General features: G+C 27.6%; 1 protein-coding gene across 6 annotated transcripts in view; it reads right to left on the bottom strand.

The window, feature by feature from the left end:
- LOC107448889 (ras-specific guanine nucleotide-releasing factor 2-like) overlaps positions 1 to 21900 on the bottom strand; it is a 331467-nt gene that overhangs the window by 94797 nt on the left and 214770 nt on the right. For 4 of the 6 annotated variants that reach the window (XM_043043791.2, XM_071184123.1, XM_071184121.1 and 1 more), the window contains exons 3-7: positions 19207 to 19354; positions 17411 to 17494; positions 15820 to 15923; positions 11406 to 11555; positions 7968 to 8047 (exon numbers count right to left, since the gene is read on the bottom strand). In XM_043043791.2, coding sequence (XP_042899725.1) covers positions 7968 to 8047; positions 11406 to 11555; positions 15820 to 15923; positions 17411 to 17494; positions 19207 to 19354 — 566 coding nt within the window. Of the gene's footprint in view, positions 1 to 7967; positions 8048 to 11405; positions 11556 to 15819; positions 15924 to 17410; positions 17495 to 19203; positions 19355 to 21900 lie in introns of all 6 variants that reach the window. The other 2 variants (XM_071184120.1, XM_071184122.1) reach the window with 2 other exon arrangements.

Here is a 21900-nt window from a genome sequence, read left to right as displayed (position 1 = left end):
AGATGATTAAGCATAAAAATATCTGTATAAATTAAATAAAGTTAATAAAAATGACCACAATTGAATTCGAAATTTAAAATCTAAAGTTTTGAATTACAGTACAAAAACGAATTGGTTGATGTTTTACAAGGTGTGATATCAGTTTAAATGTTTCTGTCTTTAAATAAAGTTAAATTGTTCCAAATTGCGAATAAAAATTAGACGTTAAAAGGTTTTAAAGGACTCAACTAATTGTTTCCAAATTTTTGACATTTTAAATAGCAACAAAAGCAAAAAGTTATTAATTTTTATTTTAGAAAGGTTCATTTGTTATTGTTAGTGCTTAGAGTAAAGATAAAGAAAGAGAAACTTTTTTTTATAATAAAAACATGCCATAACTAATTGAAGAAATAAAACTACTTAAACTCAGTGCGCTAACATGAGACTTCTAAACATATTTTATGAAATTTAAATACAACAGCATTAGTTACAAATGAAACTGTAGTGAAAATTATTAATTAAATGTATTATTTTAAGTAAATATAAATGAAAAAGAAATTGAATTACATTTAGAAATTTCATTTAAAATTACACCTCTCTCTTATTAGTTGTTTTAAAATTTTATTACTCATTGATCTTTCAGTTGGAATCATTTGATGATTTAATATTGTTTTATATTAGTTTATATTTTCAAATGAAATGTTTCATCGGATTTGAATGTATGTAAACAATAAAAAATAAGGATTTGAGAATGACCTCTTACTTCCTTTTTTTAATTGAATGCAGGTGAAAAGTAAAAATAATTTGTGAATGAACCTTTACTTCTTTTTTCCAATGTAAACAAACAATAAAAATAATAATTTGTGAGTGATTACTTTTTTTTTTGAATGCCAGAAAAAAACAATAAAAATATTTTGTGAATGTCCCATTATTTTTTTTCCTAAAAATTGTTAGATGAGATTATTAAATTATTTATTTGGATAATTTTGTTTTAAATAAACAGAACTTTTCAAATTGAAATAGTTTTTTGCAAGAATTAGTGAAATTTCACCTTCTTTGTATTAAGCTCTCCCTCTCTCTTTCTCTCTCTCTTTCTCTCTCCCTCTCTCTCTCTCTCTCTGTCCTTCTTCTTTGATAAACAGTTGTAATTATTGATTTGAATAAAAACATATTTCTTCATATTTTTACTAAAGTATCTTGAACTTAGCTAAAATGAGTACGTATTTTAATAATGTTGCATTGAAGAATGTTATCTAAAAGAATATTTTAATGTGCATCAGGTTTTTTTTAGATATACGCCTTTTGATCCATTGAAATTACCGTAATGTTTGAGGAAATAGTTATGGAACTTGTGAGTTCTTGAAATTGGTTTCTTATTTCAATTTTAACTTCTCTTTAAATAAATGAAGACATTTTAAAATACTTTTAGGAAAAGGCAGTATTTTGTAAGTTATGCAATCTTTACTATTTTGTAATAAAATAATACATATGAAATCAATTGAGGTGCTTTTTAAATTGATTATTTTATTAACTTTGCTTGTTTTTTATTAATTCGATTCCGTTAAATTAATTTGGTTTTAAATGAACCGAACTTTTTCAAACTGACATGGCTACTTACAGGAATCAGTTAAATTTTCCTTTCTCCGTATTAAGTTTTTTTTTTTTTTAAATTTAAAATCAAGCGTATTATTGAGTAAAATAAAAAGTTATTTTTCACAAAAGCTATAACTAGCTTAAAACGTGTTCAAATTTTAATAATTTTTCAATGAAAATATTATTTAAAGATCTTACTAATGTGCATCATTTTCTTAACAGCTATATTACCTTTTACTCTATAGTAATTGCTATAATGGTATAGAAAATCAATATAAAGATTGTAATTTCTTAAAATCATTTTCTAATTTCAATTTTAACTGAAATAAATAAGTGATGGCAATTTTAAATACTTTTATAATGGGTAATACTTTGTAAGTTAGACCACTTTCATGGTTTTTTAAAAAAATTATATGAATTGTTCAAGTATTTTTCTTATAGTTAAATAATAAAACAGACATATTAATACTTAAATAGAATTTCACTTCTTTATGCATGAGCTAAATTTTTTAAAAATCATTTTCTAATTTCAATTTTAACTTAATTAAATAAATGATGGTATTTTTAAATAATTTAATAATGGGCAATACTTTGTAAGTTTGGCCACTTTCATGGTTTTTTAAAAAAATTATATTAACTGGTAATAATTGTTCAAGTATTTTTCTTATAGTAAATAATAAAGCAGACTAATACTTAAATAGAATTTCACTTCTTTATGCATGAGCCAAATTTTTAAAAATTTGTTAAACGGTAATAATTAATTTAATAATCAAACGGTTTAAATTAGTCACACCCCAGAAATTTTAATATTAATTTTTTGGATAATAATCAATATTGCTAGTTTGGATAGGTTTATTGACTTATTCTAGATCTAACATTTCTACTAATGTAAATATGTAACATTTGTGCGATTACTAATCAGATTACTATCACTAAAAAATACTTAATTTGCTACATTAACTATGTACTTATGAAGCACATCAACAAAACTCACTTAATCTAATCTACAAGCGAGGGAATCTAAAGCATTACACATTGATTGACTACGCTATATTCTACACTTCTAAGAACATCACAATGTTACAAAAATGCACTGCAGAAAATAAATGAATTATTTTAAAATTTCATCTAACTTATATGAGTTCTGCGCGTGTCACAACACCTTTTTAAATTTTTTAAGCACAAACAAACTCAAGTTAAGTATTTTCAATGTTCAATTTGAATTTAGAATGACTATTTCCATTTAAACAGGAGTTTATTAAAAAAATGCACTTCTTTTTAAAAAACCTCAAAAAATTCCTTGAAGTTATAAATCAGTTTTTTAAAGTATAAAAATCTAAAAAATCTGTTTGAACAAATTTATACATCCAAAATCTATGATTAAAACAACTTTGCAATTTGAAATAAAAGTGTATACATGTAAGAAAAGCTGCATAATTAAATATAAAGTATTTGTTAAGGCTTAATGTATTTCAAAAAGGTTGTAACCAAATGAAGGTAAATATTTAACTAATAAAAATGACCTAGTTATCATTTATTGTATTTCACCATCTGTTTACAAGTCTAAAAAAACTTTAGTATATATGCTATTAGTATATATGCTTAGTATGACATAAATATTTTTATATTAATTAAAATTTCAAATTTATTTTATAATTTAATTCATATAATACCGAATACACAATGTCAACAATTGAACACACAATGTCAAGTTAATTCTAGAAGAGTATCAATGATGTACTATGCATAAAATAATTATGAGTGATATATACTATGTCTTATATATTTCAAAGTTTAAAAGAAAATAATTTTCATGAAATTATAACAAGGAAATTCAAATTTAGTTTCTTAATTTCTTAGGTAGTATTGTTTTCATACTAAATAGTACACGCTATTATGCAATTCATAATTAAGAGATTTATTTTCTGAATAATTTGAATAGCAAAAATAAAATGCATAGTTTTTTGAAAAATTTTCAATAAATAAATAATTTAGAAAGCAGTAAGAATGTTAAAAAATAACTTTATCTTGTTTTTGTAGCTTTGCTCTAGAGACATATTCAGTAATTTTGTTCACAGTAATTTATATATGACTGATTGTAAACAACAGAAACCGAATAAAAACATTTTAAAGACAGGCTTTTTCAAATTACAGTATTAAAACACTATTAACCGAAATATTGTACCAGAGCAGGCTTTTTATTAGCGTTTTTTACTAAAAATTAGATAGTTTGTTTGCATGTATTAAAAATATATTGGAGATAAATGCAATTTACTCTTAAATCTCTTGATCTCTGAAAAAAAAAATCATTGATAGAAATTAATATTTTGGCGGTATATATATAAAAAAAATTATACCGGTATTTCGATTGTTTTACAGTGATTACATTTTTTATACTATAAAATATTAAGAGTCAAATGTTGTTTCCAAAATCATTTTAATGCAAAAAGTAAAAACAACTTAGTAAACTTAAAAATGTAAACTGGAGTTAACTTAGTTGACTTTTTATAAGTCAACTTAGTAAACTGAAACTTAGAAATCTTGTGGGAAATATATGTTTGTCTATTAATAAAGTTTTATGTGAATGAACTCTGACACACACTTCAAAAAAAATATTATTTTATGAAGCAATAAAAATTGATAGAAAGCGCAAGATGTTGTAAAATCAGTGTATCCTACTCCTTGAATTAAATTCAATTTTAGTTATTTTCCTTTAAACTTGTTTCTTGATCTAATTTGGATATTCATGTAATTAAAAGTTATTTTTTGTGTAGCCTGCATAATCTCAAATAACGGAAATTAATCATAAGCTTAATAACTAAGTGTATTTGATTGGAATATATTAAAACGTATAGCTTTACTATGAACACACAATATTTTACATATTTTGTTTCTACCAAGTCTACAGCCAATAGAGTAAACGAGAAAGCATATATGTACCTTGAATTGATTCAAGGTACAAAACAGAGACTAATCCAATGTAAAACCAGCTTAAACAATTTTGCTTCTGTTAGGCCTAACAAGAAAAAAAATCTTTCTTAAAGAACTGTTACAGTGAAGCTGTTGAGGGTGACCACTTTTGAGTGCCTTCTTTAGTTATCATTTAATGGAAGGAAATGAGCCATAATTTGTTATTCTATCACGACAAGCCTACAGCTAACAGAGTCTACACAGAAGTATATTTGTGCCAAGTGAACTAGTCGCACATACCTTGGACCGCTTCAAGGTACAATACAGAGACTAATTCAAAGTACAAGCTGATTACACAGTTTTGATTGTGTTAGGCTTAACAGAAAAAAAAATATTTTTCTTAAAGAACTAGTACAATGAAACTTGTTGAGGTTGACCACACATGGTGCCTTGTTTTGTTATCAACTAATGGAAGGTTATAATTTTTTTATCACACCTTATTTCATAATATTGTAATATATATATACAATATCATTAATGTTAATTGTGTTATTTGAATGTTTTTATATATTATCAATCGAAATAAAGATACACGTCATTTAAATTTTTTACATGACTATAACTTTATAATGCATTTTGAAAATTCTCCATACACCTTAAGAAATGATATAAATTAAGGAAAAATTCAAAATGTTAAATAAATTTAATATTGAACTCATTAGTTTAAAAAGTGGATATTATTATCATGTAGATTATGTATGCCATTTGCTTTTCATAAATATTTTCTTAATATATCAACACACAATATCATATATGCAATAAGACAACATGACAACATATTCATTTCAACATTTTAAAATTACTTATTTGTTACGAAAGCACTCAATACTTTAACATAAGGTCATATAGGGGTTTTGGTTGGCTTTTAACACTGCTTAATAATTCAATGAATTTTAATACAAAGCATAATGGTAAGGAAAATTTTCTGATTTTTTTTTTCTCTATCAACGTATAAAAGGTTTCAAATAGCATTCACTAACATCCCTAAATAAATTTGATTTTCGTAGGCAACAAAGGTAGACAGGTGTTCAGGATTAGAAGATTTTGCTTTCTATTATTATGTATTATGAATTCCGTGAAATATGAGGTCAAATTGGGCAGGTAGCCAACTTACAAGGGTGGTCGACTTACAGGTTTCACTATACTTTATCTATAAGGAATTTTAATCCATAACATAAAGGTACAGAACATTTCCTGATTTTTTTTTCTCTATCAACATATGAAAAGTTTCAAAAAGCAATCATTATAACAACTCTAAATTAATTTGACTTTCGTGCGCTACAAATGTAGACGGGTAATCAGTTTGCGAAGATTTTGCTTTCTATTATTATGTAATATGAATTCGGTGAAATATGAGGTCGAATTAGGCAGTTGGTCAACTTACAAGAGTGGTTGACTTATCAGGTTTCACCATATTTTATCTATAAGCAGTTTTTTGCTCTTAACTACCTTAGTTTTGATTTTAAACGTATGAATTAGATAGTTTATTGTTTCAGTATGATTAAAAAACCTAAAAAACTCAAAGAAACAAAAGTTCTTGACCAAAGTCTGATTCATGAAAAGTCTGCTTAAAAAAGTCAGAAATGACTATAAACACATAAGATAAAACCTGTACAGGCACCAAATACACGTATTGAGTGCAAAAATCTTCGAATGGATTTTTATAAAGTGTTTCAGTGTATTATAGTGAATAAAAAAAAATTTCGGATGACACAAAATTCAAATTTCAATCTGAAACTTCAAAAAGCTGTTCTTAAAAAAATAGTTCCCAAATTTTTTAATGGTAGTGTAATTAAAAGCATCTTTTATTATAAACATGATACAAAAATGCTTTTTATTTCTATTGGTTAGTTGCTAGTTGGAGACGAAATATTACAATGAATTAATATTACAATATTAAAATTACTAATTTTTAATGTTACAAACAAACAGAAAACATAACTTTAATGGTAGTATGGTAATGTATATCAGTAATATATCTAGAAATGACCATTTATTTTTTAAAAAAAGAAATTCAATATTTTAGCTTGATCACATGATACAAAAAATTAAGACCTAGTATGATGACCTGAATAACATTTGATCTAATTATCGGATTTTTCCAAAATTACTTACAATTTCAATTTTTCAAAGGATAGACATTATATATGCTAATCAATTTACGCAAACCATGGAACGTAATCCGTGTTTTGTTTAAACGACTTAGATTATTTCATGAAAAAACTTTATGACTTGCTTAAATACACTGTTAGAATTTTCATTTCAAAATTATGGTAAAATAGACGGTAGCAGTCTATCTACCCGTAAATTTAACCGTAAAGTTTGCTGTAAAGAACATTTCCTAACTTTACTGTTTTGAAACCGTTAACAACTAATAGGGTTAAAAAAAATATGAATAACAAACTATGCGGTTTTTAACCATTTACAACTAAAATGGTTTCAGAACTCCAAATAAATTTAAATGGTCAATCGAGCTCGGCTTTTCGTCAGGTAATAGGCATTGGGGTTAAGTTTGGTTGAGTAGTGTCTTCACAAATGAATGTAGTTCATTTGATTGTTTCCCCTAACGAGATGGGGTATAGTAAATTGTTTATGCTAAGCAGCTTTATGGTGCTGCCATCTATACGTGAATGAGAGCATTGCATATCGAGTACTAATAGTTCAGGGTCATTACTAATAGTACTAATAGTTCAGGGTCACTGAAAATTGCAGGACACTGAAAATTCTTCATGTGTTGAAGGGAATGGAGGTGATACTGTGGTGTCAAAGCTGGGACTCATACGACCGTTTTGTTGGTCATGAAATTTACAGATCAGCTCTCTCGGCTATAATATCTTATCTTCCCAGCTGCTAGGAACTAAGTAACTCCATTAGGTCGACCTATTCGGCACTATAAAATTCTGGCTGTTTAAGCACATTAGGTGAAAGTAGTCAATAAACGGTTTTCCTCACAGTTAACAGTTTGAATACCATCTTATTTACGGCTATTTAACTGTTTTTTTTAATGTGGTAAAATATCAATTAAATTATTATTTAAAAAATTTTTCTGAGAAATTTCTAACAGTGTAGTTCAAGAAATATGTGAAAATAAGAAAAAAAAGTAAAATTAATTTTAATTGCTTTGAGAACCAAGAGGCTGGGAAAAAAGCAAAAAGATGCAAAGAAAGAATCTTTTTGCCTTTTCTTATGTGATTTAGTACATTAAATACCACTTGACCAATGAAATAAGCATATTTAAGGCTATAAAGACTGTATTTTAGTATGTTAACTTCGATCACTAGATTAAAAGTAATTAGATTTTCCATTTTTTCACTTAAAACAATGCACATTAAAGTAAAATGTATCAATGTATGAAATGTTATACAGTTCGAAAAATATATACAATAATGTGTAACGTTACTGAAACAGACGGCCGAATGACTCACCTAAAACTAAGGTCGGCCAGCTCTCCATCCTTGCCGTTAGACCCTTTATAAATATTTGATGCAGAAACATTACAGTTTCACTGAAAATTGTAACACACAATTAGTACAAAACAACAAATTAAAGCATGAGCAGTATTTTTTTTTTCATTAAACAAAATAGTTGAAAACAATATAGGTTAACCTTTTGCTTACTGCTGGTACAACATATGGACCACATGTGATGGTACTATATGATACACCGTAAGCCTACGGCTGGTACATCACATGGACCACATGCGATGGTACTATATGATACACCGTAAGCCTACGGCTGGTACAACTTATGGACCACATGTGATGGTACTATATAATACACCGTAAGCAAAGGATTAACAGTAAATAAATAATCCCAAAGAACTGGAGAGGTAAGATATTACTTGATTAAAAACTTTATTACCTTCAAAAGTATGCAAAATGGAAAGAACAGTCGACATGTTTAGAGCGCTCAAAAATAGGCCCCCAATTTCCAAACTTTCCAGACATGCATAAGAAGAAGCGAAAGTGAAATAAAAAACGTAAAACTACCAAAGAAAAATAGAAAAATAAAGGTGAGATATAAAACTAGAAAATTCGCTGTAGCCGAGAGAGAGAGAAGTTGAACAAATAATTGAAAACATTAACAGGAGAATAAACATTCATATGAATAAAGCAAGATTATGCGCATCAATATGATCTGCTTTTCCACCCCAGTCACATCAGCTCATCTTGATCTCCTGGAATTTTGTTTTATTCATGTGAATACTGATTCTCTTGTTAATGAGATTAGTTCCTCACGACCTCTACATAGCACGCGAAACTACATTTTACCCTTATTTGTCCCTCTCGGTCTCTATGGGTTTTCTTGTTCAGTTTTTCCTCTTTCTTTTTCTCTCAATTGCTGTGGTTTTCTAGTTTTTTTTTTCACCTTTATTTTTTCGATTTTTCTTTTACAGTCGTTTTCTCATTTTTTTATTTCAAATTATTTTCGCTTATATTTAAAATTTAACTAAACTTTATACTTTCCATTAACAAGACTTAGAGTTTTAACTTATTAATATCTAAGAGCTATATTTAAATTTTGAGTGTAATATTTAAGCGATTTGCACAAAAATGGGAACTGGAAATGCATTAAAGCTGAAAAAAGTTTACAAGCTGATGCAACAGATGTCACCACCATATCAAAATGCAACTCAAAACTAGAAATGTTTTGCGATTGTTAGCAATTAACAAACATATGCATCAAGAAAGTGAAATTTAATAATGAATATATTATTTAAATTCATTTTAATGTTTTACTTGAAATATATTCTACTAAATAGAAAATACATTTCGATAATTCGTAGTTTAAAGCAATGAATAAGTAAAATATTATAAAAAAAGTTTCAAAAATTATTTATCATTGTACAAAAAAGTTCATCCAATTTCTACAAAAAGTCTTATGAAATTAAATTGTAAACAGTCAACTAAATTTGCATCAAGCAAATTCTAATTTTAAAAAAAATAATGCCTTCTGACTAGAGTTAAAAAAAATGATAAAAGCTCTTACAGTTCATCATCATATTTAATGTTTGCAAAACATTAATTACTCAAAAACGCTTTTCATTGATCTTATTTCACTATTTTCATGATAGTATAACTCATTTTAACTGTGTGATCTCATATAACTTCACTACATTTTTTATGTTTCAAAATTTTAATCTACGTTTAATCTACATTAATTTACGTTTTTGAGTAACATTAATAACTCATAAACGGTTTTCATTGGACTGATTTCAGTATTTTCATGATAGTACAATTCATTTTAAATGTGAAATCTCATACAACTTCAGTGCAATTTTCTTGTCTCAAAATTCAAATTTTCTCTCACCATTATTACTGAAAACACTAACTTTTGTTTTTGAGTAGAAGTAAGTACCAAAAAATGGTCTTCATTGGTCTTATTTAAGCATTTTCTTGATAGTGCATCTCATTTTAAATGTGGTATCTCAGATATCTTCACTCCATTTTTTTTCTTTTTCAAAATTCTAATTTACCGTAACCCTTTTTCTTAGTCTTTAGGTTACTTTTTTTAAAAAAAAAAAACTTGTCTATACATTTTTATTTTTAACGGATTTTCATCTATTTATAACTAGTTTATTGCAAGAGAATGAAAATGTAACTTAACTTTATTAAGGATACTTCGAATTCTTGTCATTTTTAATGTGAAATGTTGAATTTCAAATGAAATATTCTTGAATTTTAATTAATTACCAGCATGAATAGGAAAAAAAGTGTATTAGGTTCAGACAATAGAATTTTCATGCTATGATATATAGATATAAATATAAGATCCTTCAATTTTAAATCATAAACTTAACTGCTGTAGCTTTCTGAATTTTGTATTTAACACAATATATGTTTTGACTTTCCTTTTTAAATGATAGTAATAGTAAAAAATATTTATATTTTTCTCAAAACACAACTAACAAACAGATAACTTGATTCAAAATAGCTTTTAATTACTGAAAATAAATAGTTAAAAGTATCATTAAGCTAATAAGATTGAACTTGAAATTAGTTATATTATGTTTGATGTATCTTAGCATAACATTATAAAAAACAATATGAGCATAATATTATTAGCATAATATTATTAGCATAATATTATTAGCATAACATTATTAAATAACATTATAAAAATGCAGATAATGTTACACATATAGTTTTAGTAAAGATTCTTTTCCTTAAATAAGAACCTTTGTCAGCGTCCACGTACAGAATGAAAAAGGGAAACACAGATATGCCGTCGAACATTTCATTTCGCATCTGTTTGTGTGACGTTACATGTGCTTTTTTACGTTGTTTAACTATATTCCTATCATGCAAAGTTTGTCCAGCTATCTCTTTAGGTTTTGAAATTTGTTTCTTAATTAGGATTTCAGCTTTTATGGTGAGAGATATTTACTATTATATAGTATGGGCCAAAGTCAATCAATTATAAAACGTCTGAATCCCCTAAAGCAGCGGTTCCCAATTTATTTTCGTCCATTCCCAAATGTCAAACCATCTTTCTACGGAATAATAAATACTTATAAATAAAGTATATAAAGGCAGTTGAAAATACTACTTCATTCTTTATTTGTCTTATTTTAATAAGAGAAATGAGATTTTTCCATATTTTATTTAATTTTATAACCATCGTTGAGCAGTCGACCCAACTTCGTGAGTTTACAACTACCAATGTTCAACTCCGTTTTCTTGTAATTTTAAATTTAATCCAGAAGACAAGGGAACTCCAGGATCAAGTATTGGATGAAATTTTGACTTCGTAGAGGACTTTCTGAATGTGTAATATAACATGTAATAAAAGTTACATAATATGTAAAGAATCAATGAATTAACTGGGAAAGGACAAGATAGGAAAAAAAATGAGATGGTTACCTATTGAGGAAGATGGAATTGACCTCGTCATGTGTGCAAGGTGGCTTTTGTGAGCTGGCAGCCATCTTGAACGGCCTCAAGAAGCAGGAAACCATCAACTGTAGCTGTTCCACGTATTCCTCTTCAGATTCAACCATTCGAAATACCAAACTGGAAAATATAACACGTTTGAGTCATTTAGTATTCATAAAATAACTATACTGAAAAAAATAAATAAAACGCATGCTGAATTTACTCATAAGCGAATAATTATTTAGCTTGATGGAATACTGTTAAGTCTCACTTGAAAACCCTAAAAATAAAAGTGTTCAAGAACATGTTAGAATTACTTCTAAAAAACATTAGTATATGGTGATAAATCCTTAAATAAAGGGTTTCTCCATAAAAAAATATTTTTTAATAAAGTTTCTTTTTTGCTATTATTTAAAACGCCATTAAAATTCTCTAAATGCCTTTTTTCTTCTTTTGAGATTTAGAGACGTTTTCTTATGTGCGATCTGATTTATTTAGGATCCACATTTATTTAAGATTTCTGAAGATATGAATTTATTTGCATTCACGTCCAAAAAGAATTACATCTGCTTGAGCAGTTGTAGTAGTAGTTATTTATTTATTATTTAGAGATTTAATGCTATGTTATTTATTTAGGATCTATATTTTTTTTAGGATTTCTAAGGACATGAATTTATTTGCATTCATGTCCAAAAAGAATTACATATAGGTGAGCAGTAGTAGTAGTTATTCATTCATTATTTTGGGATTTATTTAATGTTATCATATAATTTATTTAGGATTTATGAGGATAGGAATTTATTTGCATTTATATCCAAAAAGAATTATATATATTTGTTCAATGAGTGGTAATAGTTATTTATTTGCTATTTAGAAATGTTTTTAATATTATTATGTTATTTATTTAGGATATATTTTTATTTTGGATTTCTGAGGATATGAATTTATTTGCATTCATATCCAAAGAGAATTACCTATAGTTGAGCAGTAGTAGTTATTTAGTTATTATTTAAATATTTTTTAATGTTATTTTGTTATTTATTTAAGATCTGTATTTATTTAGGATTATTATGTTTGGGATGTGAAATACCTGAGATGTATTTCTAATGCTATCACATCCACCCGTATTCGCTTGCGCAATAATATTGTTTTGACATGAAAAATTATGCAACATTAAATCTAAATCAAATGCAAAGTTTTGGAAAATAGTCATTAAATTATTGATTATAAGTGAAGTAACACTTAGAAATATTGGGAATAAGTCTTAATTGTTTCTTATACTTCAAAATAATTTTGGATGCACTATTTCATGAAAATTTTTTTTTGAATAAGCAAAATAAACATGAATAAACAAAATACAAAATGATTCTTTTTAATAAATCCGATTAAATTGAAAAATTGTTTTTAAAAACAAAACTTTAAAAATCCTTTTTAAATCATTTTGAAAACGCAATTTCCTACTGAGCATTAAGATGTGACGATTTACAGTGCTGCCATCTAGAGGGTCTGCTTGGAGCTTGTATAGTTCGAATCTGGAAACAATGCTAAACATTTTGATGTAGAAATGTCATCAAAACATTTTTATAACAGTTCAGAATATATAAGTCAATAAAACCATGCGTTATCACTTACTTATAAGGAAAACGACATATTACATGGTATACAGGGATAAATAAATGCATTCGAAACTGAATAAATATGAATAAAAAGCTTAATCAATGAAACGGACTTATGAAATTTCTAGGTTAATCAGTCACAATGATGTTAGGATGATGGGTGTCATCCATCACATTCTCTAGAATTCTCAAGATCTCAATTAATGTTCCTCAAAATAATTCCCAGTGCTCCAAGATGGTTTCGGATATTTAGAATTAAAAACAATTCTCAAACATACTTTTAAATTTAAAATTAAAAGCTATATCACTTTTTACTAATCAGAAAAAACATTATCAGTATAAAGAGGTAGCAATTTATCATTAGCTTTACTTCTGAAGTAAGGGACAAAATCAATCAATGCTAGAGCGCCTGAATCCCCTGAAGCAGCGGTTCCCAATTTATTATCGTCCATGGATTCCTATATGTCAAACTATATTTCGACGGAATTCCCGTCTTATGAATAAAGTATATAAAGACAATTGTAAACGCATAAACAAATAAAAAACTACTTCATTTTTATTAATTTTTATTTTAGTAAGATGAATGAGATTTTTCCATATTTTACTTTATTTTATAACCATCGTTGAACAGTCGACCCAACTTTTTGAGTTTACAACTACCAATGTTCAACTCCGTAGCCTTGTAATTTTGAATCTTCCAGAAGACAAGGGAACTCCAGGATCAAGTGTTGGGTGAAAATTTGACTTCGTAGAGGACATTTTGATTAAACAAACCTGCATTTGCGTTAGAAGGAGAAGAAAACCTCGAAAGCATCCCACCGTTAGAGTGACGGCAAGGGGATTCTAACGTATGATCCGTCTTCCACTAAGGCTATTTTATGTCAATACTGTGATCAGTGCGAGCTAGATGCGGAATTCGTCTCTCCCCTGAGCCACCACGTCTCAAGGATCATCATACTTACAATTATTTACCCATTTTGATCTAGAGAGACATATACGTCACTCATATTACGCGAATTCATCTGATTTGAAAGACAACTGTTTTCACATTTAACTAAAGTTTTTATCCTTTTAAAAAAACACGTAGTAGCTAACAGAAGAAAATATTTATTTGCATAAAAAATAAACCGATTTTTAATAAGAAATTTTTCTGCATTGCTGCATGTAAGAAATTCAGGGTTTAAGGGCCATAATTAAAAAATACCTTTAGTCTAATTCTTAAAAAATTTTTTATCAGAATGAAATTAAAGCTGTAAAAATCTTCAATCCGTCACAATAATACTGTTTAAAATAATGCTGTTGTTCAGAGAGTAATTAAGGTGCCCGATTAACTATTTTAATCGGGCACCTTAATTGACCTTAAAAAAACCTGTTTTCTGTTGTTTTTTTAAAACATTAATTAAAGCTAAAAACTTTTTTTTAATCCGAAATAAAACTGAGAACTGTTATGATAATTTAAAAATTTATTTGTCGTAGGCCATTAAGGCAAGGGGTGCGATTGTTCCTGTTTTCCAGTGGCGTCATCTATGGCCAAGAATTCGACTTCTGCCACACCCATACGTCATACCCGTTTATAGGGCGAACCCGTTCATTCGTCCACAAATCATAATTTTGACCTGAAACAGGGAACAATTAATCTCGATTCAGTACCCCTAGAGGTATAATTTGTAATGGGAAGATGGAGGAGTTTGTGACGCGAAATATTTAGCGTGCACCATCACTATTTCGGTTATTTTCCTTTATTTTAAATGCAACATCGCAAAATATTTTAGGTTGTATTGCTGGAAATTTTCCACGGATGTTTCGTATACATATGTATAAGAAATAGTTGGACTAGTTGATTAAATCATTATTTTACATTTTGAAGCTAAAATAAAAATAACTTATTACAATTTTTAGCCTTCTTTAGCCGAATAAGTTTCGATATTTGTTGAAAAATATCTAAATATCAATATAATGTCGAATCTGTAGTCTACTCCCTAAATTGAGTTTTTATGAGCACTAAAAAGCAAGAATAAATAATAAATTTCAACAAAGCTGTGTAATGTTGAAAAGAGGTCCATTTTTGGGTCTCTTTTGACCAGTTCCACTCTCCCCATATTTTCAAGATTTTTTTTTTCCAATTTTTTTTAAAAATTTATACTATGTTTTAATTTATACGCACATAAATTCAAATAGAAAATTTCTAAATAAATAAATTTTAGAATTTTGCCACCGAAGGTATTCGGTTACCTTAAGACTATAAGCGCAGCGGCAAGCTGCAACTTATAGTTCGTCTATGTAAAGAACTCCTCTAGCCATTCATCCGGAACAGCGCATAAATAAGGTGGCTATGGTTATGGGGTTTCATTATTTTAAGATGTATCATAATTAACGCCAGGTTTCCGCTCGGGTTGACAAAAAAAAAAAGGGAATCAGGGATGAAAGAAGCTCCCCCTTTCGAAAAGCGCAATTTCTTGTTTCTCTAGCAGCAGACGGCTTTAGACTTTATGGCGAGGGGAGTTCTTTCTATAGAGAAACTATAGGTTGAAAAGTACTGCAATTTTGCTGCGCTTAGAAGCAAAAAGCTCTTTGCTTTTTCACATATGCTGACATTTAAGTGAAACCATTCTATTTCTTTGATATATACAAAATACATTCTGGGATTTTCCTCCTCTTTACTGGTAAATAAATAAATAAAATGCCCCAAAACATATGGAATGTTATAAGTATACATCCTGGAAGTTTTATTTACAAAATGTAATATGTTTCACTAAAGATAATTTTATTATTATTTTTTTTTTTACCTGTTTCTTTTTCTCATGTTTTCTGCATGGGGTGAGCTTATGTACTCAGCTACGATCTGCTTCCATCGTCTTCTGCAGAGCCAGCCTCGGAAAAAACTTTGAACCTGATGACGTAAAGAAAATGTAAACATTCATTTCTATAAATCTGGCAAGGGTAAACACGAATTCTATTTCCGCTGGTATTAAATTTCTCTTTTCGATTCTCTGCTTAAGCGATGCATTGTTTTTATCTTGTCTCTTAGGGAGGAAAAGGATGTTTTTCAAATTGCTCCATCGATTTTTGCTTAAAATTCCTCAGAATTTTATAAAGTCTTTTTTATGAATCCCTCCAGCAGCTATCGATTTATCATTCTTTAGAAGAGGAAATTTTCCAAAAGATAATATATTTATTATAAGGATTTAGATACTTAGAACACTTTTTTGAAGTAGTCGATTTTTATTTTTAAAAGGATGAATTATTGGCTCTTAAAGTAGGATTCCTTTTGTGAAGAAATTTTATATGTGATATCCATTCTAAAACTTAAGGACCAGGAATAATTTTCAGTTAACTTCCGAAAAAATATAATGATAATAAGTGAATTGTAATTCATTATAATTTATTTCAATTATAAACTATTTATTTTATTTATTCTGAATTATAATTATAAATTATTATAATTAAGACTTATGAGTTACATTTAATACAGTACTTAAATTTATTGAAAATCCTACAATAATATGGCAATAAATATGGCATCTGACCCGAATTCCAACACAGCAAAAAGACGTTAAGACAGTTTCAAAGCGAATTAACTTCCTTTGTACTGTACAGAAAACTAAAATCCTATATTTTAATTTAATAAGTATTAATGAGCCTTTATGTTTGTTTTTTTCACTGGCCCGTTTTTTACCTCCACGCTCTTGTAACTAGCAAATTTTACAGTTCTTCTGTGCTTGTTATAAGAGAGTTTGATTGGATTAAAAATAAAAGTGAATTGTAATATTTTATAGTACAACAACTCTATCAGGATTTTTTAAGAATGCTTCAATTCGGAAAAATAATATCGAGAATTGTGCTAATTTTGGTCAATTATAAAATTAATATTTTAAGATTAACATTTTAATTTCGAAAACAAGCAATGTTAAGGAAAGTATGACGAATTTTGCTTTTACTTTTTGTTTAATGATTAAACGAGGTATTAAAAGTAATGTCATTTGGGGAAAAATCAATTGATAAGGACTCGATTGCGTTATAACTTCTAAGGAGAGATTTAATTTCTAAAATTGAAAGATTCACATATTTTTTAGAAAACATGTTGACATTTATTTTCAACCTTTAACTTGTTTCTTATTATAAAGGCAAACTAAAGTTTATTTAGTGGTCGAAGTTAAGAGCAGACTTGCATCAATATCTCAAAAATTGTTTTAAGTAATTAGACTAATTAGAAGGTCGTATATATAAAAAAAAACATTTTAACACAAAATGTGTATTTAAGAAATCCAAAACACAAATACGTTTAAACAGGATACATTTAAATAATGAAAAAAGGATTAGTAAAATGTTTAATTAATTAAAGAGTAAATAACTTTCAATTTAAGTACAGTAGATTACCTTTTTTATTTTTCGGATTTCCTCGCTGTCTTCCTCTTCTGATTTGCTCGGTGTTAATCTCCATTCCTTTTTTAACGAACATAACTAATTAAAAAATTTAAACAAAATGTAATTTGTTATAATACACAATTTCCCAGCAAATATAACTACTTCATACGTTATTTCACTTTAAAATTAATTGTGTAAAGATGTAATACGCGCAAAATTATTTCAAAATGCTTTCATAACTCAAAATTTGTATTATGAGCTTAGCGGTTTCAAATAGGGTATTAATATTTTTGTAAAATATTTGTCGATTGTTGTGAAAATGACAGGTGATTTAAAAAACAATCAAGAGAATCTCAGAATGAAAAAGAATTGCATGGTTTGCGGCGTTTTGCTTAAGATACCATCTAATTTATTCTTTTAAAGTGAAATACAAAATTACAATACTATATAAAATTAATAAATAATAAATAGTTAATAAATTATTAATAATAATTTTATTAAATTTGTTAAATTAAAAAATTAATAAATTTAAAATCGATTATAGTAGATTAAGAGAAGACATTGCTGATTGGAAAAATAACTAGTAAACACTATTTTCGGAATGACACTACTTGAAACAACAACGTTTTGCTCGAAGTCAGAGTCGGGGACGGAATCGAGTGTTATCCATGCAAATATTTTAATTGGCATGAAGTAAAAATTTGAGTATATATTTCTCCAGTCAGCAGCGCCACATTTTAACGAACGTGGTAACTAATTTTGAAACTTATTAAGAATCAATGAAGCAGTTTTTTAGCAGAATATAAAACCGTTCTTTCTGCTCAATTTTCATTTTTTTAATCAAACCATTTTAAAAAAAATATTCGCATGAACTTATGTTAATTTTATGCCCGGTTGGCAGAACGATGTTGTATCAGAGTATAGCTTTGTTAAAAATATTATTTTTCTTAATTAATAGCGGTATCTGTTGAAATATTTTGTGACTAAATTTAAAAGTTGATAAGATATTTTATTGTGTCCTGAGGGAATTGAACATTTATATCTTTTTTTTTGGTTTTATTTCATTGAAATGCAAAGGGTGAAATGAAAAAAGAAAATCGATAAAATAATCCTTTTTTGACGTTAAATAATGAACATTAAAAATAAAATTAAATTAAGTCCCATAATGAAGAACCTTTTTCATTGTTGAAACGTAGAATGAAACAGGAAAACACAGAGATGCAAACAAGTTACGATAAGACTGAAAAAAAGTGCTGACTGATAAAAAAAAATATTGACTTATGAGCTAGAAGGAAACCATATTAAACAAGATAATTTTTTCTAAAAACTAAAAAAATAAATATTGTGTGCGTTGCTGTAAATATGCGCAACGAATTCTACCACTGGTTATTATGCGGTAGATAGACACATTTCTGTAAATAATATGGATGTTATGTTAGGCTTGTTCCTCTATTCTATTAGTCAACTGCCTTCCTTTGTTGTAACTTGTTTGCAATTTTCTTCTGCACCATTATCTTTTTCTAATTAATCTTCATTTTGCCTCTGAAGAAGGTTTTTCATAATAGAGCCGAAACTATAGTATGTCTGTTTCCAAGGCATTATTTCAATTATTTTTACTTTATTTAGCTTTATATTTCTGAAATTTAACCCTTTCTTTAAATGAACTTTCTCTGTCTGTTAGCATTGTGAGCAATTTTGCCCTCATATATCAAGGGCTATTTTACTGTACCTATTATAAATAGTAAGACAAAAAAACATTGAATTATATAAAGAGCAATGGTCCTCTAAGGGTCCTAAATTAATACCACCTCAGCCCTAAGATTCTTGATTTCTTTTGTGAGCTCCTCACATTGCTGAGTGTATTGCCATTTGGCCGTCTTCTCACTTTCAACGATCTGCACCAAGTGGAGATGTTTTTGTTCTAGTTCTTCTTTCTGTAGCAATATCTTGCTGAAGCTGAAAAATAAATCACAAACATATTCTTGATAAGTATGCGACTAATTTATATGTTTTACACAATATACAGCAGAAAAATACCGAAAAAAAAATTTTTTTTGAAAATTTAAAATTTTTTGTCAATAGAAAGTTTTGACTATAATCATTCGTTTACCTAGAATGTGTTTTGATCAAATTGAAAAATACTTAGGTTCCCCGTAAAGAACTTAATGTTTTACTTTTTAGAAAGTTTAAAATACAAATTTTCATGTATTTTTTACATAAAATTAATTTTTAAGACAATATAAAGCAAATTCTTAGTTTATATGCTTAAAAAATGCAATGTTTTCAGTATAAAACCAGGGTCTCTCAGAAACTTTTAGGTCTCTCAGAAACTTTTAGGTCTCTTAGAAACTACATGGAGACCTAAATTTTCTTCCCACCTAGTTTCATTCCAATCAATAAGTTGAATTATTTTGTAAGTACTGATGAAAATGAAGATTTTCATAGTTTCAGAGACCTAAATGTTAAATTTCATACTTAATTTTTTATTAATACAGTAACTTCTTAAAATTTCAATTTATAACTCGAGCACTAAAATTTGTTTTAGTTTATGTGGGTTCTCCAGAAAAATTAAAAATTACGTTTTTGACACAAGAAGGAAACTTTTTAGCTTATTCCAGGAAACATAAATATATTTTTAATTTGACTTAATTTGCTTTTTATAATTATGTAACCATGGTGACAACTTTTTATAGTCTTAAAATGTTAAATTTCGACAAAAAAAGTCGTAATACTTATTTGAATTTTCGCCTTCATTTTAAGGTTAGTATTTTATGTATAACCCATGTTAGATTAAGATTTTCATAGATTTAGGGTGATGAAAAGGTACTCATATAGATACCGAGAAACCAATAACTTTTTCATATGCGCGTTTTTGTTTTACTCTTTACTTTCTAAACTTTATCATTTTTGAACTCGTAAACCAAATTTTTTTTAAAATTTAAATTTTTGATTTTGATTACAGCTCACTTAGACGCATTCGCAAGGCTTTGATATTTTTTAATTTTACTATAATGCCCCAATGGATGGAACTGCAGATAATAAACTTGTAAATCCACTAAAAACAATTCATTATTTTTATTAAATCTATTAATTAATGAAACTTAAATTAAAATAATTATGAACTGTCCAACATCAATTACAATTATGTTTTGGTGGTGGAGGATGAATTTAGCACATGCGATTGACTCAACTGAAAGAAAATAAAAGGAGACATGCAGCGCCATTTGTTGAAAACTTTTTACCTTATATCCCTGATCTCTGGAAGGAAAACTTATACCCTCTCACATGGATTTGTTGCAACAATTAATTTTAACCTTAACCCTTTTTCTGTTATAAATTTTTGAAAACCATTTGTCTAATTTACGACACAAATATTATTTTTAGTCATATTTACTCTTGCTGTCTGTGGTTACATTCACTATTTTTGAAATTTATCATTTTTTTTTCAGATATTTTCTACACAATACATTCGATACCTAGAATACTGATAAGGGTAGTCTTCAAGCAAAATATTTCTAAACTCAAATTCGAAAGGAAAGGATTCTTTTTTTTTATTCCCAAACCTTTCGAAAGAAACATTTTTTAGTATAGGCTTTGGAGTTGGTAAAGAAAGTACAAATGTTGAAATATATTCACAAAAAGCTTTATTGGACGTGCTCTTTTAAAAGATCTTGCAATGCGGTGCATTTTTTAAGGCCTATATTTGAGCATTTTCCCCTTTCCCTATAACACGCTTTAATATCTTCTACACTATTTTGAGAACCGTAATAAAGGATAAAATGTTCCTAAAGTATATTTTTTTAGTCGTAAAATCTCTTTAAATGTATTTTATATGAAAAATTGTATTGATTTTTTTTTTCAAAAATAGATCATTTAAAATGTATTGGTTCATAAAATATGAAAGCGTAATATTTAAAAGTTTAACTGCAATAGAAGAAAACTTATTTAAACTCAGAATTCGCGCACATGGTTATTATTATTATATTTATGTGTATATACAGGATCATTATAAATAAATGTGTCCAGAAAATGGAGCTTAGAAAGCATACCGTTTGAGAGGTTAGAATAAAATTCTATGAAAAATTACTTAAAAATATATCCTCGAGAATTATGTTAACGGTCAGGGTTGCAGGGGCTGCGTTTCAAACTTTTCAACTTCAATATCTACTTTTTTTTCGTTTAATGATTATCATAATAAGGGATTTCATAATAGAGTTAGGACCGTGTATTTAGCATGTAAAACGGTGACACTAGGTGGACATTTATAAAAAGGAGATTTTTTTTTTAATTTATCAAGCGTTAACAATAAACCTCTACTGAATGTGCAGTGATGACAACGGTATTAGGAAGGAACAGGGCTTGTGATTCGTATGCTGCATCTCGCTCTCTTTATCCCTGTCAAGCGTCGTCAATCTTTCCTATCTTTGTATCTTGCTCATAATAACTAATAACAATACGTTCCAGCTCAGTTTTTTAATATAGATAAATAATGCCCGGTTGGC

Source organism: Parasteatoda tepidariorum, chromosome 8, assembly GCF_043381705.1.
Source record: "Parasteatoda tepidariorum isolate YZ-2023 chromosome 8, CAS_Ptep_4.0, whole genome shotgun sequence".
NCBI classification, from domain to species: domain Eukaryota; kingdom Metazoa; phylum Arthropoda; class Arachnida; order Araneae; family Theridiidae; genus Parasteatoda; species Parasteatoda tepidariorum.
This window is presented reverse-complemented; position numbering and strand designations above follow the sequence as displayed.